The 27,859-nt window shown below is 41.6% G+C and overlaps 2 protein-coding genes across 4 annotated transcripts; both read right to left on the bottom strand.

Moving 5' to 3' along the window:
• Positions 1-838: 838 nt before the first annotated feature.
• Positions 839-11,953, bottom strand: LOC108704377 (apoptosis facilitator Bcl-2-like protein 14). Of its 2 annotated transcripts, none has more exons than XM_018240883.2 (6): positions 11,567-11,953; positions 8,341-8,676; positions 6,692-6,835; positions 3,700-3,773; positions 2,660-2,920; positions 839-1,969 (listed from the first exon to the last, which is right to left on the bottom strand). In XM_018240883.2, the coding sequence occupies exons 2-6, from the start codon at positions 8,663-8,665 to the stop codon at positions 1,934-1,936; spliced, it is 840 nt and encodes a 279-aa protein (XP_018096372.1). In that variant the 5' UTR covers positions 8,666-8,676; positions 11,567-11,953; the 3' UTR covers positions 839-1,933. The 2 variants fall into 2 exon arrangements, with proteins under 2 accessions (XP_018096372.1, XP_018096373.1); XM_018240884.2 differs by having other exon boundaries at positions 842-1,969; positions 6,692-6,832; positions 11,567-11,949.
• Positions 11,954-19,233: 7,280 nt separating this feature from the next.
• On the bottom strand, positions 19,234-27,245 carry LOC108704352 (apoptosis facilitator Bcl-2-like protein 14). Of its 2 annotated transcripts, none has more exons than XM_018240856.2 (5): positions 26,763-27,245; positions 21,600-21,766; positions 20,406-20,473; positions 19,835-20,101; positions 19,234-19,517 (listed from the first exon to the last, which is right to left on the bottom strand). In XM_018240856.2, exons 2-5 carry the CDS (start codon positions 21,754-21,756, stop codon positions 19,476-19,478), a joined length of 534 nt encoding a protein of 177 aa, XP_018096345.1. In that variant the 5' UTR covers positions 21,757-21,766; positions 26,763-27,245; the 3' UTR covers positions 19,234-19,475. The 2 variants fall into 2 exon arrangements, with proteins under 2 accessions (XP_018096345.1, XP_041441844.1); XM_041585910.1 differs by lacking the exon at positions 26,763-27,245 and adding an exon at positions 25,940-26,076.
• Between the last annotated feature and the right edge of the window lie 614 nt (positions 27,246-27,859).

Genomic DNA, 27,859 nt, shown 5'->3' with positions numbered 1-27,859 from the left:
CCCGCGGCCCAGGACCGATATGGTGTAGGGCCCCCTAGTCTGACCCTAATAATTACATTACTGGTATTTTAACTCAAGTAGTAGGGCTAGAGCAGTTAGCTGTTAACAGGGGGAGAAGTGGGGAGTCTGTGACTCAAGCAGTGGGTGGGACTAGAACATTGATGGGAGGTTAAAGGGGGAGGGACAGGGAGTCTGTGACTCAAGCAGTGGGTGGGACTAGAACATTGATGGGAGGTTAATGGGGGAGGGACAGGGAGTCTGTGACTCAAGCAGTGGGCGGGAATAGGACACTATGATGGCAGCTTACAGTGGGAAGGGGGCAAGAGAGAAAAAAATGTGAAAAACAATTCTTTTGTTCAGTTTGAGCTTTATTCATGAATATCTTATTTATAGAATTGTGATTCACATGTATGTTGGTGTAACCCCCTTATCACAAAAACAGAAGTGTCTGCAGCCTCCAAATAACAACTATGAGCACCCCCATTAACAGGCTGCTGTAACTACAAACATGCAAAGTAATAAGACACATTTATTCCAATAGCAATGGCACAGTCTGAGGTTGGGGCCCCAATGAAATGGCCTTTCTGCTCGGCCCTAAAAGACGTTAAAGGATAAGTAAACCTTAAAAATAAGTGAATGTGAAATTGATTGAAATCAGGAAAGATGTGAGAAATGTTTCCAATTGTTTTCCAAAGCAGAAGAACATCAGAACAGCCTCTTTCTTTCTCCTGACAACTTCCTTGACTACTTGCTGGTCAGACTGGTGGGAAACTGACCAGCAGGTGGCGCTGTTGTAACACAATTCATTCATATTCACAGCACATGTATCCCTTAATATCTTGAAATAAAAAGCAAATAACTAATGAATGTAAATAACAAAAGGGCTTAGAATAGCACTCTCGTCAATTTTACATTGAATTATTTCAAAGGTTTATTTATCCTTTAAAGAGCAGCAAAGAGTAAAGAAATGTCGTTAAACGCCCCCGGGGCGGACTTGATTATCTATTCTGATACTAAATCCTATTATTTAACCACTTCCATGCCACAGGCTGCATAATGTTGAGGAAATACAAGCGTGGCCAACGCCATTGCGTCTACATTTCTGCTTCACATTCATTTCAATCCATTCCGCTCCAAACCACTGGCAGGGAAAGGGTTAAATGAGCCAAATGCTCAATTTCAACAGTCACTTTATACCTAGAACAACAATAAACATAAATATTCTATATTTGCTTGTAGGGTAGCAGCAGTTTCTCTGTGATCGCAGGAGTTGCCATGCTGCCGGTTACTTTCGGCTGTAATATCCAAATATCCAGCAGATGGAACCCACCAATTGCACATGTTCCATTGACTTGACGTCCTCTTGGCGGAAGAGTCGGCTCAGCAGAGTAGCAGGGAGTCAGGCAGGAGTATAACACAGTCAGCTCTGAATCATTGGCTCGCCTGAGCTCATCTTAAAGAGACAGTACTTTTTTCTTTAATTATTGCTTTTGTAACATTTTTTGTTCATGATCTGTGGCAGTAGCACCAATGTATTTTGATGAAGGTGAGGAGTGCTAGTTTTTTTTTTTGGCAATGTAGGATGGTGGTGATTCTTAACATGATTACATAGAGCTTGATCACAGCGCCCCCTACAGGCATCAACATGGTACCAGGGAAGAGCACCAATACATCAACTGCTGATCCAATGCTCATCAGTCTCAGCTTATTCATTTAAACTAGGCACTTGCATGATCCTATATCTACATTTCTCCTATATATATATATATATATACACATTTATGCTTTATCTGCTGAAACCCATATTGCTGCCTTTAGTAGTTAGCTGTAGTAATTATTTCTCGTTGGTAATAAAAGATTCAGCGTTCCCTTCGTCTCCATCAACCCCCAGTTCAGCACGGGGTGAGTTTAGTCGCTGTATATCTATAGTCCATCAGTCTAGTTCCTCTTCTATCCCCAATGCTTTTTCCTGGATAAGAGAGACACAGCAGGTTTTTGTATTGTGACAATATCCAAAAAAACACAATACAAGGCTGATTAATAATGAATTCACATTATAGAAGTGCAGTCTGCATCAGAATGGATTCATGAATCAGCTTCTATGACAGATGAACCGCACTTTCAGCTGGATGATTTCCCGCGACCCCTAAGCTCAGCTTCTCAGCAGCAGCCCAGAGCCCACTGAGCATGTGCAGTGCCGCTGACTCACAAAAGATGCCTAATAAGATGGGGAGCTGCTGGAGACAACTTTAAAGTCTGGATCATTACTGTTATAGGTCTGCTGCACCTCTGGGTTTGTACCGTGAGTTTGATATATAAAATTTAGTTTATATATAATATATATATATATATTATATAATATTTATATAATACAGTACAGGGGTCCCCAACCGCCAGGCTGAGGCCCAGAACTGGCTCTTGGACAGTCCTGAACTGGATCGCTGAGCCTAGCCGAAACTGACGCCGGCACGCCTAATTGGCCGCTGGCCCTCCCGACTCCGGTCCCTGGGCCAAAAAAGGTTGGGGACCGCTGATATAGTATACTATATATAACATAGTCTGGATATAGTTCTCCTTTAAAATTGAACCTCATTTTGCATCTCTAAAACACATAGTTTTTCCTTCTACCGTTGCTATTCCCTCCTTCCCTTCCACTTACCCATCCTCCTTGCTCTTCAATCCAATGGGTATATTTTTCCTTCAGGTATCTCGCCCCATATACCATCACCTTGTTGGCGGGCAGGCTTTCCAGGGCAGTCAGCCTGGTGGTGGCATCAATGCAAAGCGCCACCTTATTGCTCTGTGTCTCAGGCTCTTGCGTTTCGCCCAACGTAGAACTATGCAGGTAAAAATCCGCCAGTCTCCGGAAGAATCCATAATCCCACACGCCACCGATCTTCTCCTTCTGTTCTGCCTTTATCTGGAAGAAAACAAAAAAAAGATCTCAGGGTAGAGACTGGCACATTGTAAGACTGGGGGGATGCCAGGGACCCGCCAGAAAAACTTTCCCAGTATAATCTCCCTATGTTACATAAGTGCAACTTTACCATCATTAAAGGGGTTGTTCCCCTTTAAATGAACTTTTAGTATGATGACAAAAGTGATATTCTGAGAATTTGCAATTGGTTTTCATTTTTTGTTATTTGTGGTGTTTGAGTTATTTAGCTTTTTATTCAGCAGCTCTCCAGTTTGCAATTTCAGCCATCTAGTTGCTAGGGTTCAAATTCCCCTAGCAACCATGCATTGATTTGAATAAGAGACTGGAATATGAATAGGAGAGGGTCTGAATAGAACAGGGAGTAAAAAAATGTAACAATACATTTGTAGCCTTATGGAGCATTTGTTTTTTTTAGATGGGGTCAGCGACCCCCATTTGAAAGCTGGAAAGAAGTCAGACAAAAAAGGGAAATGACTCAACAACTATAAAATATAACTAATAAGGACCAATTGCAAAGTTTCTAGGAAGCGGACATTCTATATTATACTAAAAGTCACCTGAAAGGTGAACCACCACAGATAAACAGGATTGGACTATATATTTTGCACCTCTAATTGAATTCAGCCCCCCTTAAGCCCAGACGGGCCCCTAATCCTCCCGTTTTTCTGATAAGCCCCACCCCTTTGGGTTCAGTGATACAGGACAGCGAGGGCTAAGAAATAAACTGCAACATTATCCCAACTAAATCACTCGGCCGTTACCTGGTCATTCAGTTGGTCGCCAGAAGACCGCAGAACGAGCGCAATTTCCCGTATCAACTGTTCATAGTTGTCATCTGTGAAACAAAATGCCAGAAATGAGAGGAAGACTCTGGGCCCAGAAAGCAGTGGTTCACCTTTAAGTTAAATTTTAGTATCTTATAAATCAGCTAAATGTAAGCAACCTTTCAACTGGCCTTCCTTCTTTAGTTTCTGAATTATTTGCCTTCTTCTTCAAACTGTTTTCAGTTTTTAAATGTGGGTCACTGACCCCCATCTTAAAGATCAAATGCTCTGTAAGGCTACAGATGTATTGTTATTGCTACTTTTTATTACTTATCTAACTATTTGGGCTTTTCCTATTCATATTCCATTTGCTCTTGAAATCAATGCATGGTTGCTAAGGAAACGTGGACCCTAGCAACCAGAATGCTGAAACTGCTGAATAAAAAGCTAACTAACTCATATTTTATAGTTGTTGAGTAATTTCCCTTTTTTTTCTGACTCTTTCCAGCATTCAAATGGGGGTCGCTGACTAGCACACAGAATATCACTCTCTACATTGTACTAAAAGTTAATTTAAAGGTGAACTCCATTACGTCATAAGCAGAACTACCCCTACTGAGCAGCAGAGGTCACACATTAGCAGAAACGGCTTCTATTATGTTGCTGTGAGAGCTGCCATATTGCCATATTGCTTATATCACCCAAGATACAGTGCTGGTATATATATATATATATATATATATATATATATATATATATATATATATATATATATATATATATATATATATATATATATATATATATATATATATATATACCCCCTACAGCCATGATCCTTTCCGAGTCCTACCTGAGGGCATGGTCTCCTATACCCAAGTGTCCCCAAAGGAACAGCATGAGCGGGTGCTGAAGCTAGGGTGAGCCCCATCCCCGCCCCCCGAAGGGGTTTAGGGCCGCTTGGACTCCCCTTCCCTTGTGGCTAGGGGGTGTCCTGTCTACCCTGGGTTCTGCCGAAGGTTCCCCCAGGGCGTAATTCATGGCCTGGGGCAGGTCCGGACTGAGAATTAAAATAGGCCCTGGCATTTCAGGTACACAGAAGCCCAATCAGCCCACATAGAGGCCCAAACAGCCCCCACCAGCCCACTAAATAGTGACTTTCTATGGGACCTTATAGCAGTCCCTCTGACATTTGCCAGAACCCACAGATTGCCAGTCCGGGCCTGGCCTGGGGTCCAGCCAAAGGGACTATGACACCCATCCAGGGTGCTCTAACCAAACACAAAAAAGGTGCTGGATGAGCGGTGCAATGCCATTGATTGCTTTCTAAAGCTCCAGCTGGCAGCCGGAAAAAACAAAAACGGCTCCCCCCCTGCCGAGCATCCGGGGTGAGGGAAGTGAAACAATATTTAAGCAAGAAGTGCAAGTGCATTGCGCAAGACCCAAAAAAAGTGAATCAAGCACCCCTCCTGGGAGCACAGCGCCTCCGCTTTCATCAAGCTTCCGCCTCCCCGGCCTAGACCAGAGGACCAAGTGTGTCTCCGTCTTCATATAAGATCATAAGAAGGGAAACCTAGCCAAAAGGCCCAGTGGGACAAAACCTGGTCTTAGCCAGCCACAGAAATTGTACCCAGCCAAATGGCCCAGCATCACTACACTTGATCTTAGCCAAAAGGCAGAGAAACGAGTGGCCATGAATAGATACTGCATTCAAAGCTAATGTTTATGATTGAGAAAAGAAGTTGGGGTGCTGTCAGCATTATACATTGCACACTGGTCTGATGATGGGCTATTTGGGGTCCCTGGGGTTACAGGGTTCTACTTAGTATTATAGGGCCCCATGATTACGGAGGGTGACCCAGGCCTTATGTAGAAATACAAATACAAGAGGAAATGTTCTACATGGTATTGTCAGCTGAACACTATGCCATCTCCCACTGATAAACAAGGGTGGTCTATAGAACCTTTCAGTCCAGCGGTGTAACTAGATGTTACTGGGCCCCACAGCAAATTCATTTTAGGGCCCCAAAGATATCCAGAGGTTGTTCTGTTTTACCAATATATGTTGGAATTGTCCATTAAAGGGCAAGTAAAGGCAAAAAAATAAAATCCAATTTTTACTTCCTTTAATGAAAAAGAAACCTATCTCCAATATACTTCAATTAAAAAAGCTGTACCGTTTTTATAAGAAACCTGACTGTATGCAGTGACATTCTCCCTTCATTTACTGCTGTGGATAGGAATTGTCAGACGGTCCCTAACTGCTCTGCAGGGAAACAATCATACTTATGAACAGCAGGGGGAGCCCCCGCCTTACTTCCCAGCCATGCAGAACTCAAGCAGCTTTGTTTGTTCCCCTGTAGAGCAGTCGGCGACTGTGTAGAGATTTGTATTGGGTTTTATTTTTGCCTTTACATCTCCTTTACTGTTTCCAACTCCAGCTGCAGGGACAAAGACCATGGAGCCAGATTTAAACAGATAAACTGGGATTCTATTTGGAGGATTATTTTGCTGCAGCCACTGGTTCTGCAGAGTTGGAGGAAGTTTGCATTAAACAATACAAAAACTATAAAATCCACATTAGATTACATGACAACACAGGACCCAGTGCAGTCTGTATATTCTGATTATTAATCAGTCTTGCTGTATCGGCTTCTGGCAGATATTATTTGACTTGTGCTGTAATGATCATTTATGACGATCCCTAAGCAGCCCAGACCACACTGAGCATGTGCACAGTCTTGGTCTTGCAAAGATGTATAACAAAGTTACAAGATGGTGACCCCCTGTGGCCAACTTTGAAAGCATAAATTATTTGTTTGATTAGGCTTGTGGTGCAGTAAATTCATGTTTATGTTTAGTATACAAAATACAGCATTTCTAGTTTTAGACTTTACTTTACTACCCTTTAATTAGAGCCTCATGGGCACCTAGACCTCCAGGGCCCCCTGCCCCTGTTTAAGTCCCATTACCCTCTGTGCTCATTTACCTCCGTCCGCCTCGACACTTGTTTGCCGGGTGAAGCTTCGGAACTCCAGTTCGTTGGTCTTGGAGAGCGACTTCATGATTTTTTGTAGGCGCCGGGCGATTGCATTTGCGTGTTTGGTCTCCGAGTCCACTGTCACTGCATCTACTTGTCATAAACACACAAAATATTATATATATTCAGTATATACATCAGGGATTCCCCCCTACACTCCCCAGTAATCAGCCAACCCATGGCTTCCCGAGGCTCTTGGAATTTGTAGGGTGGGAGATTCCATTCTTTAATAACAGACGGGTCAAGTCTAGACACTTAGGGTGACTCATCCCAGTGACTCAACTAGTGTCTTAATACTACCCACCCCCCAAATTGGGGGGATGTGGACAAGTCCATAATATTCTAGCAAGGGTGCTTCCCCCTCTGCCCCGTGACGTCACTATTAATAGCCCACCTTCTCCAGTTATGTTACTACTAGCGATGGACGAATTTATTCGCCAGGCATGGATTCGTGGTGATTTCTGGATTCCAGAATTGCGCAAAACTGCAGCAAAAATTCACTGCGAGAAAATTCGTTGGGACAAAAAAATTCGTCCTAAAGTGACGCCCATTTGGATAAAAAAAGTTGCGGGTATAAAAAACTGTTGCTCATGTCAAAATTGTTGCGCGTCAAAATAATTTTGACGCCCGTTGACTTCAATGCGTTTTCGTATATTTCACTGCGAAGCGAAATGGGACAGATTCGCCCATCACTAGTTACCACCAGAACCAGAGGAACCCACCCCTCCTGACTGGAGGGCTCAGGTGTGGGGTTTTAAAGGGGTTGTTCACCTTTAAATTAATTGTTAGGGCTCTTACAGACGAGAGTTTTTACTTACGCTCCCCATGGTTGCGCTGTTCAGCCGCAGGGGAGCGCAGGATTAGACGCACTGAATTATTGTCAATGGGGCTGTACTCACACAGACGCATGTATTCACCAAACGCAGGTGGGACTCAGCATGTTGCATTTCACCTGCGTTCGGTGCATAAATGCGTCTGTGTGAGTACAGCCCCCTTCAAAATAATTGACCGCATCTACTCCTGCGCTCCCCTGCGGCTGAACGGAAGAAAGTGTAATGCAGAGGAGCACAGGTAAAACCTCTCGTCTGTAAAAGCCTTAGTATGATGTAGAGAGTTATATTGTGAGACAATTTGCAATTGATTTTTATTTTTTATTATTTGAGTTATTTAGCTTTTTATTCAGCAGCTCTCCGGTTTGCAGTTTCAGCCATCTGGTTGCTAGGCCCCAAATTCCCCTAGCAACCATGCACTGATTTGAATAAGAGACTGGAATATGAATAGGAGAGGCCTGAATAGAAAGATGAATAATAAAAAGTAGCAATAACAATACATTTGTAGCCTTACAGAGAATTAGTTTTTTTTTAGATGGGGTCACTGACCCCCTTTTGAAAGCTTGGTAGAATCACAAGACGGTGGCAAATACTTCAAAAGCTAAAGACCAATTGAAAAGTTACTACTAAAAGTTCATTTAAAGGTGAACCATCCCTTTAACCCTTTCTATAACTTCAGGAAAGTGGGGCAGGTTAGTGAAACCAATCAGAAATGAGTTTAAATAGCCTTGGTGCCAATAGAATAATGAGAGCTGCCAGTCGTCTCACCTGCAGGGGCATTTTCTTTCTTCTTGCCCATCTCCTCTTCTGCCCTTATGCAGCTGGGCATCAATCTGTGCCAATATTTCTTCTTTTTTCCCTTTTCTTTCTTGTCCGCCTTGGACTGGATTCCTTCACTCCCCGTGCCGTTGCTGGTGGCCCCTTGCCGGGCGGCTCCTTCTGTGGGTGCAGCGTTGCCATTTCTCACTAGTCGCTGGTACCTGCTGTCAGAGAGTTGGCGCTTGGCATAAGCCATTAGCACTTTATACTCAATGCCATTCTCCTCGTCACTCAGTGGAACGTCCTCCATGGTGCTGTCCTGTATGATCGCCATGTTGGCACCTCCTGCAGGGGATACGGAATAAATATTTAATCATTAGTTTAGGTGCCAATCATACAGGGCGACATCCTTCCTTTCCAAAACTAACTTATCAAAGGGGCACTGAAACATTGTTAGTAAATTAAAATATAATTATAGCGATTTCCCTACACTAGACATAGAGGTGCTGCAGACTCTGCTTTGCAGTAGAGATCCATTGTTCTGTATGCGGTTTCCATAATTCCAGTACAGTGAGACACTCATTGGCTTGGATACACATTATGGAGTTTCTTTGATACCCTGTAAGATCTCCCAAAAGCCAGAATGAATTGTATTAATGACAGCAGAAAATTGGATGACTAGAATCTCATTGGAGGATCTTTGAGATGTTGCTGGACTACAAGTCCCAACATGTTTCAGCCCCTGATGCTGCAGAGTGTTTTAGTCTGGCAATGCAACACTGCTTTGGAAGGTTCAGGTGCTTTAAGATGATAAAGGGCCACAGGTTGGACTATGGGGCCCGTAACTCAATCATTATTGCACTTTCACAACTTCCTTGTAATTCAAGTGAAAAACAATCTCAAGGTTAACGGTGGTGGACATTATAGATTTTAGGAAATCAAGGTTCATAAGGGGGAAGAAGGGTTTGTGCAGGGGCCCTATGATGATTAAGTTTAGTTTAGTTTAGTTCTCCTTTAACCCAATCATCTATCCAGACAGGGACATTTCCCTAACGCTTCCCCGTCCTGAAGAGCTTACAGTCTTAACACACAGTTAAACGTGACTCATTTACGGCCATTGTCTCACAATCCAAACCCTGTGACTTAAGAGATCTGAGCCACACCTTACCCAACCCGGAACTAACCACGAGGGAAACGTGTCGCACTTCTTGAAAACACGAGCAAAAACACACTGAGAGATGTTTCTAGAACCCCAATTTATATAGGGAATAATGTACCCCGTATTAGAGACAGCCAGCAGTTCTGTGACAATATAAAGGCACAAGTTTATTCTTTTTATAATTCCCAAGTTTGAGTGTAAGCTTTTGTTTCAAGAAGCATTCATGTTGGGGTGAATATTAGATTTTCAGAGCTGGGGTCATTGTTAGATTGCAGGACACCCAGGTTTATTCCTCAGTGGTGTAACTATAGAGGAAGCAGAGCCAACAGCTGCTGGGAGTTATAAGGGGTTCAGAAAGTATAGGGGGTTCAGGAGGTATAGGGGGTTAAGGAGCTATAAAGGTTCAGGAGGTATAGAGGGTTCAGGAGGTATAAAGGGTATAGAGGTTTCAGGAGGTATAGGGGTTCAGGAGGTATAGAGGGTTCATGAGGTATAAGGGGGCAGGATAGTGACTGGTGAGCAGTTTTAGTATAATTACATGAAAAATGTCTTGTCCCTAAAATGATTTAGATATGAGGCCCAGTAATTTTCTATTTATGTCACTAGGCCTAACTATAGACCCTACTGGGGTGCCCAGGGGGTGTATATATATATATATATATATATATATATATATATATATATATATATATATATATATATATATATATATATATATATATATATATATATATATATATATATATAGCTAAAATTATCCAGACACTACACATAAATGCCATATCTCATCCATAGGTACCATAGGGTTTTTGAGGGGTAAGGGGGGATCAGAGACAAGGCACCGCCATTAGGCTTTGGAGGACCTCCATTCTCTGGAGTAGGGTTGCCACCTGGCCGGTATTTTACTGGCCTGGCCGGTAAAAATGATGGTTGATCCCAATGTTATTAATAGGGAAAAAAGATAAATATATAGGAAGGCTGATATTTTTTTCCAGAAAAGGTGGCAACCCTACTCTGGAGTGATAAATGGCATTTCAGGATGGGGACCCATAGAGAACACTTCCAGTCTGAATGCATAATGCCAACGTTGGGTGGAGGGGGAATATTGGGTTGGGGCTGCTTCTATGGTTTGGGCCCCTGATTCCACCAAACATTAAGGCAGGTCTGGACTGAGAAACAAAATAGGCCCTGGCCATTCCGTGCTTCCTACTTTGTGGAACCGTTTTGGGGGGCCCTTTCCTGTTTCAGCACGATAATGTCCCCCCATGCACTGAGCCAGGCCATACAGAATGAATTTGCTGATCAAAGAAGAACCTGACGGCACAGAGCCCTGACCACAACCCAACTGAACCCCCGTGGGATGAATTGGAACCCCCAACTGTGAGCCTGATCCCCAACATCACTGCCCAACCTCACTAATGCTCTTGTGGCTGAATGGAAGCAACTCCCAGCAACAATCTTCCAACTTCTAGTGGGAACCTTCCCAGAAGCAGTTAGTGGGATGGGGGGGGGAGGGGTAGCAGCATTGTAAATCCCCTTGTTTTGGAAATTAGATGTCAAAACATTCAGATGTAGTTAGAGAGTTTTATAAAAGTAAAAAAATCTTTATTAGGACATATGTAAGCCTGACGCGTTTCGTGCCTGAGGTGGGCACTTACTCATAGGCTACTCATTGCTGGGGGCAGGTGACCCTATATTTATGTATATACAGTGTGCAGAGAGCCCCGCCGGCTGCTGAGACTGTTATGTGAAATGGGACATTTAGGAAGATTTACTTAAATCCCCAAAGGGGGCAAAATATGAAGCGCTACAGATAAAATTCACGCACATACATTGGCACAACTATAAGTTACTGCAAAAATCATTTTAGGGCCCCCCTAAACATTGCTAATTACCCATATACCCCCTAGCCCCCCAGGAAATCCCAGCCCTGTCCATAGACCCCGTGTATATGCGCATGTATGTATCTATGTACATAAGTATGTGAGTGTACATTTATGTGTCACTTTAACAGCAAACAGCCCTATTTTTTCCATTTCACTTGCAATTCCTCTCTGCCCCACCCCCGAAACTTACCAATCAACTCGCTCTCAAGCCACCGACGGGTTAACGTGGAATGAAAAGGGGGTTAATCGGATCCTTGGAGGGTTATAACAACAACAACAACTCCTGGACTGTTTCAGCTTCTTCAGGTAGAATCAGTCTTTCCTGTTGGTTATAAAGCCCCTCGCAGCTCCGGCTTCCTGGTCCGATTCAAAGTCTGAACCTGCAGTGTCAAAGGCAATTTTGAAACAGAATTCTTTTCAAAAGGGGGCGGAGGAAGGGGTGGGGTTTAAAGTTTCCTAACTCTTCTCTTGCCTGGTCTCAGAAGGGCTAACAGTACCCTGCTGACTGTTTCATATCTTCCAGGGGATGAAAATAATCTCCCTTGGCTTATATAGAGGAACCCACCACTGTGATGTTGTCACAAGCCCCTCCCCCCCACCCCGGGACAGTAGCACCCAGTAGCTGCTACTGACAAATGAACACGTGACTCTGACTCAATAGCAATAAACAATCACCCTCCTTCCTGGGAAACTCCTGCTTAGGGACCGTGGATTCCCCCCTGTTTATTAGAATAATATTTTAGGGGCCCTTAGGCTGTATGGGGGCCCATAAAAAAAGGGGGAGAAACCAGGCAGTTTCATAAAAGTTTAGTATGTTATAGAACGGCTAATTCTAAGCATGTTTTCAATTGGTCTTCTTTGTTTTTTGTACATAGTTTTTTACTTATCTGCCTCCTTCTGACACTTTTCAGCTTTGAAAGGGGGGGTCGCTGACCCCATCTAAAAACAAACTTAAAGGGAGCATAAACCCTCCATAGCCATGTTGCTTCATCCAAATATTGTTGGACTACGACTCCCAAGAGCGGGCGTACAGGGAGCAGGTGGAGAATCCTTAAGAGCTGAAGACAAGTCAATAAATATAATAAATATACACAATACACAGAGCTCATATAAGGACACAATGGTACGAGACACAGTAGAAAGGAGGTTCCTGCCCCATAGAGCTTACAGTCTAAGTTTACATTTACAGTATTGGGACTTTATTCTTCCTCTAATGGAAAGTACAGAGACAGAGGGATAGTCACACATTTCATTATTTGTTGTTGTTGAAAACCCCCCGATTTCAACTATGGTAAAAGGGACTCTTTCTAGCCCAAATATTGAGAAATAGAGGGACCAAAAAAGAGTGTAACAACTCACTACATTAGGGAAGAGGCCTGAGCCTTTAGCAGAGGGAGCGGATCAAAGCGGATATCAATTGAGCACTCAAAGTAATTCAATTTTCCACCATGTGAATAAAAGTGAAGACTTTATTTATGTCACTGACAAGTAGCCTTACTCGTTTCATGTTACACTTAGTCATAGGCTGTCACCCAAATATTCCCAATTTAACTGTACTTTCTTTTCTGACTTCCTCTGTCTGGTGGAGAAACAATGGAAATACCAAAAACTCACAAAATGAAATTCAGCAGGAACAGCCCCTTAAGTTTGCTCATACCCTGGTACAAAGAGATCCCATAAAACTATGGCAGCATAGGTATTCCCCTGTACTAAGCACAATTCAGCAGGAACAGCCCACTAAGTTTGCACATAGTCTGTACAGAGAGATCCCATAAAACTATGGCAGCATAGATATTCCCTCTACTAAGAACAATTCAGCAGGAACAGTCCCCTAAGTTTGCTCATAGTCTGTACAGAGAGATCCCATAAAACTATGGCAGCATAGGTATTCCCTGTACTAAACACAATTAAGCAGGAACAGCCCACTAAGTTTGCACATAGTCTGTACAGAGAGATCCCATAAAGCTATGGCAGCATAGGTATTCCCTGTACTAAGCATAATTCAGCAGGAACAGTCCCCTAAGTTTGCTCATAGTCTGTACAGAGAGATCCCATAAAACTATGGCAGCATAGGTATTCCCTGTACTAAACACAATTAAGCAGGAACAGTCACTAAGTTTGCTCATAGTCTGTACAGAGAGATCCCATAAAGCTATGACAGCATAGGTATTCCCCTGTACTAAGCACAATTCAGCAGGAACAGTCCCTAAGTTTGCTCATAGTCTGTACAGAGAGAGCCCATAAAGCTATGACAGCATAGGTATCCCCTGTACTAAGCACAATTCAGCATGAACAGCCCCTAAGTTTGCTCATAGTCTGTACACAGAGAACATGAAACAATAGCAGCATAGGTATTCCCTGTGATAAGCACAATTCAGCAGGAACAGTCCCCTAAGTTTGCTCATAGTCTGTACAGAGAGATTCCATAAAACTATGGCAGCATAGGTATTCCCCTGTACTAAGCACAATTCAGCAGGAACAGTCCCCTAAGTTTGCTCATAGTCTGTACAGAGAGATCCCATAAAACTATAGCAGCATAGGTATTCCTCTGTACTAAGCATAATTCTGCAGGAACAGCCCCCCTAAGTTTGCTCATAGTCTGTACAGAGAGATCCCATATAATTAAGAGATGTTACATTTCCTGTAAGTATGGAGACCTTGGGTTGGCTTTGGGAAGTTGTTACCTGGGTTTGTCTGTGTGTATATAAATATATATATAAGGTCATGTTTGCTGCTGTTTAGGCAGCCGCTTACTAGAAGTGGTTTCCAGGAAAAGCAAAATACACGATACGACACAGAGAATTGGAATCTGGACTGTGTGGATACTTATACTAGGGAAGTGAGTGCAAGCTCCTATGGTAGCTTGGTGCTCTGGTGTGCAATTTTAAGGCTGAAAACAGCAGAATTGTTGCATTTGTGTCCATCCTGTGTTTTGTTCCAGCAGCTGCAAATCTCCATGTGAGACGTGATCGTCAGCTTCTGTGTCAGATGAGCCGGAAAGTTTGTTCCTAATGTGAAGCTGGGTGGGGCCCGTTGTTGTGCAAACAGATTCCTTTGCAATATTCCCTCCCTGCTCTGTGTCACTTTATCAGCTCCTCTTCTTATTCTCTATATCATCTGCTCCTGTTGTGTGCCACAGATGTACTCTGGGCTATTAGCATGGACAGATGGATGGACTGATAGATAGAATAGATAAATAGATGATGGAATAATGATAGATAGATAGATAGATAGATAATAGGGATAGATAGATAGATAGATAGATAGATAGATAGATAGATAGATGATAGATAGATAGATAGATAGATAGATAGATAGATAGATAGATAGATAGATAGATAGATAGATAGATAGATAGATAGATAGATAGATAGATAGATAATAGGGATAGATAGATAGATAGATAGATAGATAGATAGATAGATAGATAGATAGATAGATAGATAGATAGATAGATAGATAGATAATAGGGATAGATAGATAGATAGATAGATAGATAGATAGATAGATAGATAGATAGATAGATAGATAGATAGATGATAGATAGATAGATAGATAGATAGATAGATAGATAGATAGATAGATAGATAGATAGATAGATAGATAGATAGATAGATAGATAGATAGATAGATAGATAGATAGATAGATAGATAGAAGATAATAGATAGATAGATAGATAGATAGATAGATAGATAGATAGATAGATAGAATAGATAGATAGATAGATAGATAGATAGATAGATAGATAGATAGATAGATAGATAGATAGATAGATAGATAGATAGATAGATAGATAGATAGATAGATAGATAGATAGATAGATAGATAGATAGATAGATAGATAGATAGATAATAGGGATAGATAGATAGATAGATAGATAGATAGATAGATAGATAGATAGATAGATAGATAGATAGATAGATAGATAATAGGGATAGATAGATAGATAGATAGATAGATAGATAGATAGATAGATAGATAGATAGATAGATAGATAGATAGATAGATAGATAGATAGATAGATAGATAGATAGATAATAGGGATAGATAGATAGATAGATAGATAGATAGATAGATAGATAGATAGATAGATAGATGATCGATAATAGTTATAGATAGATAGATAGATAGATAGATAGATAGATAGATAGATAGATATAGAAGATAGATGATAAATAGATAGATAGATAGATAGATAGATAGATGATAATAGTTATAGATTGATAGATGATAGATAGATAGATAGATAGATAGATAGATAGATAGATAGATAGATAGATAGATAGATAGATAGGGGATGTCCAATATGCGGCCCTTCAGCTAATGAAATACTACTCCCAGCACCAAGCTGAGCTGAAGGATGGGGCCAATAACTTGTCTTCTTTCAATAATGTTATTGGCCCCATCCTTCAGCTCAGCTTGGTGCTGGGAGTAGTATTTCATTAGCTGAAGGGCCGCATATTGGACATATTGGGAAGGGAAAACTCCCAGGTGTAAGTATGATGGACTTACTGTATCTAAAGATAGAGGGGGCTTGGCAATACCGGACACTTATCTATACTATGTGTCGGTACACTTGGTATGAACTCAGCAATGGTATATAAAAAGCGAGTGTAAACAATCGATAGAAATAGAACAGGATACGTCAAGTATCCCATTAAGTAATTTGTTATGGTCATGTTCGACTATTATACCTAAGGACATTGTGTCTCACCCTGTAATATCGGCTACATTATCAATGTGGTATAAACATAGAAAAGAGCACAACCTGATGTCTACTATACCAATGCTACAACCCCTCGTGATGAATCTGGACTTTCCCCCAAGTCTCGAACCTAAAGCTTTCATAAGATGGGGGCAGTTCCAGGGGAGAGAATCAAGAATGGCAGATTTTTTGGAGAATGGCAGATTGATTGCATTAAGGGATATCCAAGAAATCTGGGGCTCCCATCCGAGAGACCTGCGGTGTTCTTACCAACTGTACCACTTTTTTCATGCACAAAATATAAAGCAGATTGAAACGTCGGCATGGGAAAAAATATTGGATTTAAATAAATCAAAGAATAGATCTATATCTTTTGCATACAAGCTCTTACGTTCAAATAAGAAACCATCCTATACTAAATACTTGATGCGTGGAAAAAGGAAATGGAGATAGAGTTGCCCCCCACAGGAAAATAATGAAAAATATACAGAAAACTTCCAGGTTCAGAGATACTCAAATATTAGGTTATTACTGTTTCATATAGACAGCAGCCAGAAGAAAATGCTAGCAGATAGATTAACACTACGGGGCACATTTACAAAGCTCGAGTGAAGGATTCGAATTAAAAAAAGTTCGAATTTCGAAGTGTTTTTTTGGCTACTTCGACCTTCGACTACGACTTCGACTACAAATCGAACGATTCGAACTAATAATCGTTCGACTATTCGACCATTTGATAATCGAAGTACTGTCTCTTTAAGAAAAACTTCCACCCCCTAGTTCAGCAGCTAAAAGCTATCGAACTCAATGTTAGCCTATGGGGAAGGTCCCCATAGGCTTGCCTGTGTTTTTTTGATCGAAGGATATTCCTTCGATCGTTGGATTAAAATCCTTTGATTCGAAGGATTTAATCGTTCGATCGAACAAATAATCCTTCGATCGTTCGATCGTAGGATTAGCGCTAAATCGTTCGACTTCGATATTCGAAGTCGAACGATTTTAGTTCCTAGTCGAATATCGAGGGTTAATTAACCCTCGATATTCGACCCTTAGTAAATCTGCCCCTACATCTCTTACATGCAGCAATTGCTATGATATCAAAACAATGGAAGGAACAGACACCCCCTTTAGAAACGGAATGGATGAATTTAGTGGAAGAAACTAGAAAACTAGAGGAGATTACGAGTTTACGGCATAATAACATCACAATATCTCCAAATATGGAGACCATACCTCTCAACCGTCCCTTTTTTCGGAGGGACAGTCCCTCTTTTGACAGCTCAACCCGCAGTCCCTCATTTGTACTGGAAAGTCCCTCTTTTCTCTGCACTGAACAGCCAGAAAAAGAAACAAAGTTTCTCACTTAATTGGCTTTTAGCAGAGAGCCCAGAACAGCTAACAGGTGCAAATAAGATACTTTGTAACAATTTTGAGACACAAAAACACAGTTTAGATAAGGAGAAATATTTTCAAACTTTCATAACCTGCCAAATTTTGTAAAACAAACATGGTAATTAGGGGGTGGGGCCACAGAAAGGGGTGTGGTCAAAAAATTTGCTGTGCTACGTGCGGAAAAAAATTTTTGTCCCTCTTTTTACTTCCAAAATGTTGGGAGGTATGGCGAGACCATGGTTGGAAAAGTGGGAATTGGTCGAAAAAACAGGACAAGACATAAGGGGTTAATCTAAATGGGTCTGCTAACCAATCAGATAAAGGTGTCTAGATGTGAGGAATTGAATTAAAGAAAGTTATTACTCTGTTTTGCGACTGATGTATTTGCTGTAAACCTTTGTATTTATTCCCCTTCCCCTTTTTTCCCTTTTGTACCCACTTTACCTTTTTTTTTTTTATAAAGAAAAGAAAAAAATCAATAAAGAGAGATTTATTAAAACAAAAAAAACAAAAAAAAAAAAGAAAAGAAATAGCTTGTCTTCTCGTTCCTGCATTGAAATCAGTGAGAGTGAAAATGTAAATGTAGATGTTATCTGCTTCCCTGCAGCGAATTCCATTGGTACAATTTGCCAGCAGAGCAGATCCCTATCTCCCGGGTGGGGGGGGGGTTTGTTTACACAAGTTTAGGCTCAGAGCAGAATCTCAGAATTCTTGGAATTTCATGGGCCAACTTCTACGGCTTCACATGGGGACTTTTCTAAGGTATCAGAGGGAAAATATAGACAAAAAGTCACTTCTTACAATTAGGGGGTTACACTCGTTTTGGGCCCCAAATCATCCTGCGCGCCAGGACCATAAATGTAAAAAATACAAACACGACTCTCCAACACTGCAAGGGAACTGTGTGCTGTGACTTATGAGCAGATGTAGCTATTGCATATTGTGTGTTGTATACTGACACCTAGTGGTGAAAAGTGGTATTTTATTAGGCGGCTCGGGAAACAAAATGATTATTGTACAATTGTATCAAATACAAGAAAGACTTAGCGCTGCTGAGGAGTTAGGGGTGCATCTGACACTGATCCAGGGTGCTGGGTGCGACTCCCAAAAAACCCTTCTGTCCTGCAAAGTCCAATCATGGCTGCCCCGGCCTACTGGGTTGGCATGTAATTGGTCTCAGCACCAGAGTAAGGACTTGACTTGCACTGATAGAGCCTTTAATCATAAAAAGACTGCCCTCTCCATTTCTCGGGGAGAGGTGGGGTTGGTCTATGAAATTAAAACTAGGAACCCCTTAAAGGAGATCTAAACCCCCAAAAATGAATGTGGCTAAAAATGTCCTATTTTATATAGTGCACTTATTGCACGAGGCTAAAGTTTCAGCTTGTCAATAGCAGCAATGATCCAGGACTTCAAACTTGTCACAGGGGGTCACCATCTTGGAAAGTGTCTGTGACACTCACATGCTCAGTGGGCTCTGATTGGCTGATGCTACAGGTTTGCTGATTATTAAATTCTGATGCTAATTGCACTGGTTTCTGTGCTGCCATGTAGTAATTATGTGTATTAATTACTAATCAGCCTTATATTGTGACATTTCTATTCTATGTGTACTGTATATTGTGAGTGGGTCCCTAAGCTCAGTAAGTGACAGCAGCACAGAGCATGTGCAGTGAATCAGCAGAAAAGAAGATGGGGAGCTACTGGGGCATCTTTGGAGACACAGATCTTTACTGCTAAAGGGCTGTGGTTGCCTTGGGCTGGTACAGAAGCACAAAACATCATGGACCACATTTCTAGCTACTTCTTTAGTTTAACTTTCCATGTCCTTTAATCCCCTCCTGTCTCAGAGACCCATGTGCAGTGCAAGAGGAGTGGGGTATTTGGCTGAATTTCTGCAGTCTCTCAGAATCTGATCCTGAATTTAGAGGGGTGACTGTGCCTCCACTTCATTCCTATCCATCTTGTTATAGGGGGGTCCTTTGTTAATATCAGTTTTCTCATTTGTTGTCCATTGAATCTGGGATCCCCAAGGCTTTATCCTAAGAAAGAAAGAAGGGATGGGAAAGAGTTTAAATCCAGTGTGTGATGTCAGTGACTCCTGGTCTCCTGTTGTCTGACTCCCCTGGGTGCTTTTGTTATCTCTCCAGGGTGACTATTACCTTTTATCTATAATGTTCCCATCTACTTTAATACCTACAAAGGGTATTTGTCTCCTTTACCCTCTCAGGTGCCATCAGTATTTTGAGGTCCCATACAACTAAGTCCTAAATCCTTTTCAGGAGGCACCAAATAATAACCCACTTTAATCCCTTAAAATTCATCCCTTAAGAACAATGTATATAGGGGTCAGTCGTACCCAACCTCCTTGGCTCTGGATCCAGGGGCTGAAGTTCTCCCGCAGATATTTCACACCGAACCCCAATACCCGGTTCATGGGGTGATTATCGACGGCGCTGAGCTGGGAAGTAAAGTGAATGCACAGAGCCAACCTGCGCCGCTGCTCCTCCACCTCTTTGTCCCACGGGAGAACCGAATCGTGCAGGAACCGCTCCGCTGTCTCTTTAAATCTGCTGTAAGTCATGTCTGCCTTCATACTGAGCATCAGGTCTGGGTCCTGCGTGATCTAAATAAGTCACAGGTGCTTTGATATATGAGTCTGTTACAGATGGGCTTATTGAAAGCAACTTTTCTATTGGTCTTCATTATATTTCTAAGGGGTTTACACGACTTTATTTCTAATCTTCAAGCTCAAAAGCTGCTCATCTGGATCATATAGGGGGTCCCCTACACCTACGACTGCAGCCCGGCTTAGTATCCCCAGTACAGAAAATAAATTCATGGCCCCTACACATAAAGAATGTGGGAATAAAGGACAAGGTCCAAGTTCTTGTTAATAACCAAGATCCCCCAGGAAAGAGAAACCTTACCCTCTTGTTTATTTCATCCCCCGATGTCTTTAGGATCTCGACCAACTGCCGGATCAGCCTGTCCTCATCTGCATTGCAGCAAACAAGGGGTTAATCAGGCACTGTCAGAATAAGAAGCATCATTGGCTCTTGTGTATTATAAGATTATAGGGGTATATATATATATATAGTGAATAAAGTACCCCCTATTGTAAAATATAAGGATATTATAAGTCACCGAGGAGTTTCATGACCATATAAAAACATGAGGCCAAAGGCCGAGTGCTTTTATACAGGTCATGGAACTCCGAGGTGACTTCTAATATCCTCATATTTTCCAACAAGCGATATTTTATTTATTATAATACACAAGTTTTAGTGAGTCGTGTGACAGAAATGACATCACTACTCACCGTTTATAACTGATGACATCACTAGTCACCGTTTATAAGGATATAGTTTACAAGATATTCATGGCTTTTGTGTATTATATATATATGTGTTACAGCCAGTGACTCTTACAGATATAATCACCTGGCTGTAGGAGTTTAACTGTGCCTTTAATAAACAGAGATCTATATGGGCCCCCAGTGGTGTAAGTACCAGGGGTGCGGGGTCCTTGTGTGTGAGTATAATGTGTCCTGCACTGCCTCTAATTACTACAATAAAGGTAATTCATTAAAGTGGACCTGTCACCCAGACACAAAAAGCTGTATAATAAAAGTCCTTTTCAAATTAAACATGAAATCCAATTTCTATTTTTTATTAAAGCATTCATAGCTGCTGTAAGCTCATTTAAAAATCTCAGCTGTCAATCAAATATTGTCTGCCACTCCTCTATGCCATGGGCATAGAGGCGGGGCAGACAATTACTTTCACTTTCTATTCATCACTTCCTAGAAATCGCAACTCTCCCCACATTCCCCCGTTCTCTTCACCGTTTAATTGTGTAGCCAGGACATGGGAATGGACATCAGGTCCCCCATTCTGGTGCACAAACAAGATTCTGAGATGATACAAGACTTGTCTTAATAACAGTGTCCACAAAATGGCTCCTACCTGCCTGTTATAATTATGACTTCCCAGACTGAAGGAAACTAGATTCAAATAATTGATATTGTGTAATTAAAGTTCATTTTGCTTGACTGATGTGATAAAATAGGATTATGAATAATTTTTTTGGGTGACGGGTCCCCTTTAAATGAAAAAACTTACTGAAGGTTTGTGTTGTCTTGGCCTGGTCCCCTCTGCCCATACAGCAAAGCATCCGCCCCTTCCTTCTGGTGTGAAGAGTGTATTTCATTAGGATTCTGTACTCCAAGCAAGTCTGATCCACCTCCTCCATCTCTTCAGGTCCCTCCTCTGCACTCATTGTACAATATCTATAGGTGAGAAAACGTAGGGGCTGTCTCTGCTGAATTGTGCTTAGTACAACAATAGAAAACGAATCATTATTGGCATTTGAACTAGTAGTCACTAATGAGGTTAGAAAACTGTGGGAACACCCAAGGAAAATTCCCCCTAATCTATCACGTGAGGAGAGATCTGCCTTACAATCCTTAAGAAACAATGATAAAATCATAATTAAAAAGGCAGATAAGGGGGGTGCAATTGTTGTTATGGACAAAGACAAATATAAGAGAGAGGTAATGAGACAGTTAACTACACCTGGGCATTACCAAACAATTGGTAAAGACCCGGTACACGATATAGCCAAAGAAATTTCTAATCTTGTGACTGATGCATGGGAAAATGGCACTATAAATCAAAGTACAAAGGATTACTTAATGAGTGAACATCCACGTACTCCAGTGCTATATCTATTACCCAAAATACATAAGTCACTAGAAAATCCACCAGGGAGACCTATAGTCTCAGGTGTGGGATCTGTCTTAGAACCTCTGTCAAAATTTGTGGATACGTACTTACAACCATTGGTTCAAAGTATTCCAACATGTCTTAAAGACACCAATGATCTATTACAAAGATTGAATGCTTTACCAATGCTAAACACTGAGTGCACATTGTGTAGCATTGATGTGGTAAGCTTATATACTTCAATACCACAAGATGAGGGGTTAAATTGCATTGAGGAGGCGTTGTTGGAAACGGCACTACCTAACAATTTGATATATTTTTTATTAGATTGTTTGACCATAGTACTAAAACGAAATTACTTCAGATTTGAAGGGGAGTACTATTGGCAAAACCAGGGTACATCAATGGGGGCGGCGGCCGCACCTTCATTTGCAAATCTATTTGTCCACATGTTGGAAAAAAAGTTTTTCTTGAAACATAAATACTGTGAACATATCCTACTGTATCTACGCTTTGTAGACGATATTCTGGTAATTTGGAATGGGGATGTTGCCTTGTTCCATGAAATGGTGCTTGAAGCAAATAGCCAACATCCTACCATCAAATTTACCACAGAAACCTCTAACCAGTCCATTCATTTTCTGGATGTAAAAATTTCAATTGATAATGGGGAACTGACAACAGATCTGTATAGGAAAGCGACAGACAAAAATAACCTACTTAAGGTCTCCAGTTTCCACAATCCTAGGTGTATCGAAGGGATACCAAAAGGACAATTCCTGAGAGCCAGGCGGATAGCCTCTAATGATGATAAATACTGGGAAGCGGCGTCCACATTGATTGACAGGTTTAAAGCCAAAGGCTATAACAAAAGGGTACTAATCAACACTGCTAATGAAGTAAGTGAGGTCCCCAGAAATACATTGCTGTCACAAGAAATCAATAATAAAGACAAAGTTAAATCCCAAAGAACACCGTTCGTGAGTAAGTTCTCCCAACAAAGTAAACCCATAGAAAAAATTATAAAGAGATTTTGGCCAATACTCAATGGAGACAAAACCCTGGGTAAATTTTGCACACAAGTCCCTATGTTTAGTTACAAAAAAGGCAACACCTTAAAAGACATATTATGCCCAGCTGAGCCAGTTGCACCAAAGAGGATGGAGCAAATATTTAAAGGTAAACCCAATATAGGAACTTACCCATGCCTTAATTGTGTATGCTGTGCATCAATTATTAAAGGGGCAGTGGTACAGCACCCTACCAAAGGTAACAGCATCCATTTAAAACATTTTGCCACTTGTAACACGTTGGGGGTAATTTACTTGCTAAAATGCCCATGCGGTAAAGTATATGTCGGACAAACTGGGAGACAAATCAAGGCCCGTATAAAAGAACATAGGGGTGATATCAAAAACTTTAAACCAAAAACATACACAGACACCTCGGTCTCACGCCACTTCAATGAACTAAGACACAATATGTCACAATTGAAATGGCAAGTATTAGAAGTGGTACAGGAACCACAAAGAGGAGGAGATAAAAAAAGAACCTTACTACAAAAAGAAGCTCTGTGGATAAAAAGGCTATGTGCTATGGAACCACAAGGTTTAAATGACCACTGGAGTGTGGCTTGTTTTTTGTAATCTGGACACTAATTTTGTTTTTTGTAATCTGGATACTAATTCTGTTTCCTTTTTTTAACAGATAACGCTGCCTTTGAATTATTTGAGATCTTGAAACCATCAGTATGGTAAGATAAATGTAGTATGATAATGTGTTACACGGTAATATGGCAGCTTAATAAATAGAGATGATTCTAATGTTTGCAGGGTTTGCAACATTGTTAAATATGATGTAGCCTTTTGAGCTAAGTTTCAACCTGTACATCACAGGTTTCAGCTAATTGTGTCTCTAGCAGGCCCAATAAAGGGCAGTGCAGGGGTTAAGTGTATAACGGAACTGATTCGTTTTTTAGCACACACCACCTGGGAATTCTTCTGGAGTCTTACACATGATGGACTACATCACAAATGGATTGGATTGACCCCTTACAGACTATATTCATGGACTCACATGTTATTGGTTAAGGCTAGGCTGAAAACCCTCCCAGCAATGGCCATGAAACCAATGACGTGCATAAGGGGGTGGGGCTTAGGGTATTTATAGATTGTGTCACTGTGATTTGGTATACACTTGAAAAAGAGCACTGTGCTCGAAACATGTTGTGTGTTGGTGATTAAAGGCACCTTTGCAGCAAAACTTGCGCATTCTGGTTTTTCTTCACCCAAACTTTACTTTTGTTGGAATTTTTGCTTGGGATGGAAGCAAGGGTGTAAGAGACCGAAGAAAACCTCTCAAGGGTAATTATACCAGTTACATATTGACTTAGTACAGGGAATACCTATGCTGCCATAGTTTTATGGGATCTCTCTGTACAGACTATGAGCAAACTTAGGGACTGTTCCTGCTGAATTGTGCTTAGTACAGAGGAATACCTATGCTGCCATAGTTTTATGGGATCTCTCTGTACAGACTATGAGCAAACTTAGGGACTGTTCCTGCTGAATTGTGCTTAGTACAGGGGATTACCTATGCTGCCATAGTTTTATGGGATCTCTCTGTACAGACTATGAGTAAACTTAGGGGACTGTTCCTGCTGAATTGTGCTTAGTACAGGGGATACCTATGCTGCCATAGTTTTATGGGATCTCTCTGTACAGACTATGAGCAAATTTAGGGACTGTTCCTGCTGAATTGTGCTTAGTACAGGGAATACCTATGCTGTCATAGTTTTATGAGATCTCTCTGTACAGACTATGAGCAAACTTAGGGGCTGTTCCTGCTGAATTGTGCTTAGTACAGGGAATACCTATGCTGCCATAGTTTTATGGGATCTCTCTGTACAGACTATGAGCAAACTTAGGGACTGTTCCTGCTGAATTGTGCTTAGTACAGTGAATACCTATGCTGCCATAGTTTTATGGGATCTCTCTGTACAAACTATGAGCAAACTTAGGGGCTGTTCCTGCTGAATTGTGCTTAGTACAGGGGAATACCTATGCTGCCATAGTTTTATGGGATCTCTCTATACAGACTATGAGCAAACTTAGGGGCTGTTCCTGCTGAATTGTGCTTAGTACAGGGAATACCTATGCTGCCATAGTTTTATGGGATCTCTCTGTACAAACTATGAGCAAACTTAGGGGCTGTTCCTGCTGAATTGTGCTTAGTACAGGGGAATACCTATGCTGCCATAGTTTTATGGGATCTCTCTATACAGACTATGAGCAAACTTAGGGGCTGTTCCTGCTGAATTGTGCTTAGTACAGGGAATACCGATGCTGCCATAGTTTTATGGGATCTCTCTGTACAGACTATGAGCAAACTTAGGGGGGCTGTTCCTGCTGAATTGTGCTTAGTACAGGCTACCTGGGTTACAACTCCCTGATATTACTAGAGAACATGAATAATAGATCTGGTGCATGTTTCAGGGATCAGAGTACAAGGGGGATGGAGGGCCCGGCCTGCACAGATCTTAATCGGGAAGAGATTTATATGAAGGACAATAAACGTAATAACTAATGTTTATCACCAGCTTTGAGATACCAAATTGCCTGTTCACATAAACAAGCCGAAAGCGCTTCAGTCGAGGCTACATGCCAGAGGAATGGGATCTGGGACCCTACAATTAAGAAATGGGGAACACTGGGAACCAATCAGAAAGCAATACTTACAGACAGCTTGGTGTCCGTTTACTTTGTCTCCTGCTTGTGTGCTGAACCCACCCCTGACATAAACCAGCCGGTCTACACAGAGTCTAAACAACTGACCCAGATATAGGGCAGGACTACAAGGGCAATTCCGCCGCGATCCGACGGATGTGACGGAAATAAGGTAAGCAATTCAATTGTCGGATCGCGTCGCAGCGTTGACGCGTCAGACTGTCGGATGCAGATGCTGCACGCTGCGTCTGCTTCAGACAGTCGCGTCGATTCGCATCAACAATGCAACACGATCCGACACTGCCATTACTTACGTTATTTTCGCCGCATCTGATGTGACGCCTGCGATTTTGTGATCTCGGCAGGAATCGGACGTGTAGTCCTGCCCTTACTAGTAGGAGTAACAGGATCTCCCTCACTTGGAGAATCCAGAGTGAGCGTTAACCATACAAGTGCTAGAGCAGTAAGTGGTGCAAACGCATACCCCTTACCACCCTGTCTCCCCCCAGTTGTAAATGACCCCTCAGTTCTTTAAAGGGGTGGTTCACCTTTAAGTTAACTTGTAGTATATTATATAATGATTAATTCTAAGCGACTTTTCAATTGGCCTTTATTTTTACTTCTTCTGACTCTTTCCAGCTTTCAAATGGGGGTCACTGACCCCATCTAAAATCCAAATGCTCTGTAAGGCTAAAAATGTATTGCTATTGCGCACACAGGACACTCCAATAAGGACCCTGTATGTTGTTGATCAGAGAGAATCCCCCCACCAGCTGCACATATAGTGCTCCCCTTAATTTACAGATGGGGAATCACCCCCAGAGCTGACACTCACCTGCGCAGTTGGGTTGGTGGGGAGTTGAAATTCCAAGTGATACTTTAATAACGTCCCAACGTCTTAAGCGGGAGCACGAGTTCTGGGAGTGTCTGGCTGCAAAGCTTCACTCCTTGGCAATAATTAACTCACTCAGGCCCAGAGTGATGAGCGGCTCTGATTGGACGGAATCGTGACCCTAAAATGAGCCCAACAGCTTCTGTGCTAGTTAGAAGAAAAGTAAAGGGATCACTAGAAACATAAGAGAAAAGAGGAAGTGACAGGAGGAAGTGATGTGAAACATTTAATTCTTATAAAAGCCTACTGGGGCACAAAATTGGGATACACTGACCCTTAAAGGGCACCATACCTGCACCACTGCTTGTTTACTGTTATTAATGACATAATGGTTATTGGGGTCAGACCACTGGGCACTTTACCCTTTTTTTTTTTCTAAAAAGGAGACCTCTTCCCCCAGTGTAACCTTGTACTGCGCCATCGCTCTGTATTGTCTCAATATTGAACTTCTCATTCCTTCTCTCTCTCTGGCAGCTCTTTCCGGTCGGAGACTTCTCACATAACATCTTAAAGGGGTTGTTTACCTTTAAATGAACTTTTAGTATGATGTAGAGTGTGATATCCGCAATTGGTTTTCATTTTTTATTATTTGTGGTTTTTGAGTGATTTCGCTTTTTATTCAGCTGCTCTCCGGTTTTCGATTTCAGCCATCTGGTTGCTATGGTCCAAATTCCCCTAGCAACCATACACTGATTTGAATAAGACACTTTAATATGAATAGGAGAGACCTGAATAGGAAGACGAGTCATAGAAAGTAGCAATAACAATAGATTTGTGGCCTTATGGAGCATTTGTTTTTTTTTAGATGGGGTCAGCGACCCCCATTAAAAGCTGGAAAGAGATGGCGGCAAATAATTCAGAAAGTATAAAAACAATGAAGATCCAATTGAAAAGATGCTTACAACTGGCCACTCTATAACATGCTAAAAGTAAACGTTAGCCTGATACAGATACGTTCCTTTCCCAAGTGGTAACTCCAGGCGGGGCAGTGATATAATGGGGGTGATAGATTGCGTGGTGGGTCATTGATGTATTGGGGT

This window comes from Xenopus laevis, chromosome 3L (assembly GCF_017654675.1).
Source record: "Xenopus laevis strain J_2021 chromosome 3L, Xenopus_laevis_v10.1, whole genome shotgun sequence".
NCBI lineage: Eukaryota > Metazoa > Chordata > Amphibia > Anura > Pipidae > Xenopus > Xenopus laevis.
The sequence above is the reverse complement of the archived record's forward strand: the minus strand, read 5'-3'. Positions and strand labels throughout refer to the sequence as shown.

Bases quoted from the DNA above. Each gene is read 5' to 3' on its own strand.
- LOC108704377 (XM_018240883.2), bottom strand. From the start codon at position 8,665: ATGGCGATCATACAGGACAGCACCATGGAGGACGTTCCACTGAGTGAC. The intron at 6,836-8,340 runs GTGAGACGACTG...GTTTATGACAAG, and splicing joins GAAAGAAAATGCCCCTGCAG to TAGATGCAGTGACAGTGGAC. The intron at 1,970-2,659 runs GTAAGTGGAAGG...TCTCTTATCCAG, and splicing joins TTGAAGAGCAAGGAGGATGG to GAAAAAGCATTGGGGATAGA.
- LOC108704352 (XM_018240856.2), bottom strand. From the start codon at position 21,756: ATGAGTGCAGAGGAGGGACCTGAAGAGATGGAGGAGGTGGATCAGACT. The intron at 20,102-20,405 runs GTAAGGTTTCTC...TGACTTATTTAG, and splicing joins GGGATGAAATAAACAAGAGG to ATCACGCAGGACCCAGACCT. The intron at 19,518-19,834 runs GTACGACTGACC...TTTCTTTCTTAG, and splicing joins TCCAGAGCCAAGGAGGTTGG to GATAAAGCCTTGGGGATCCC.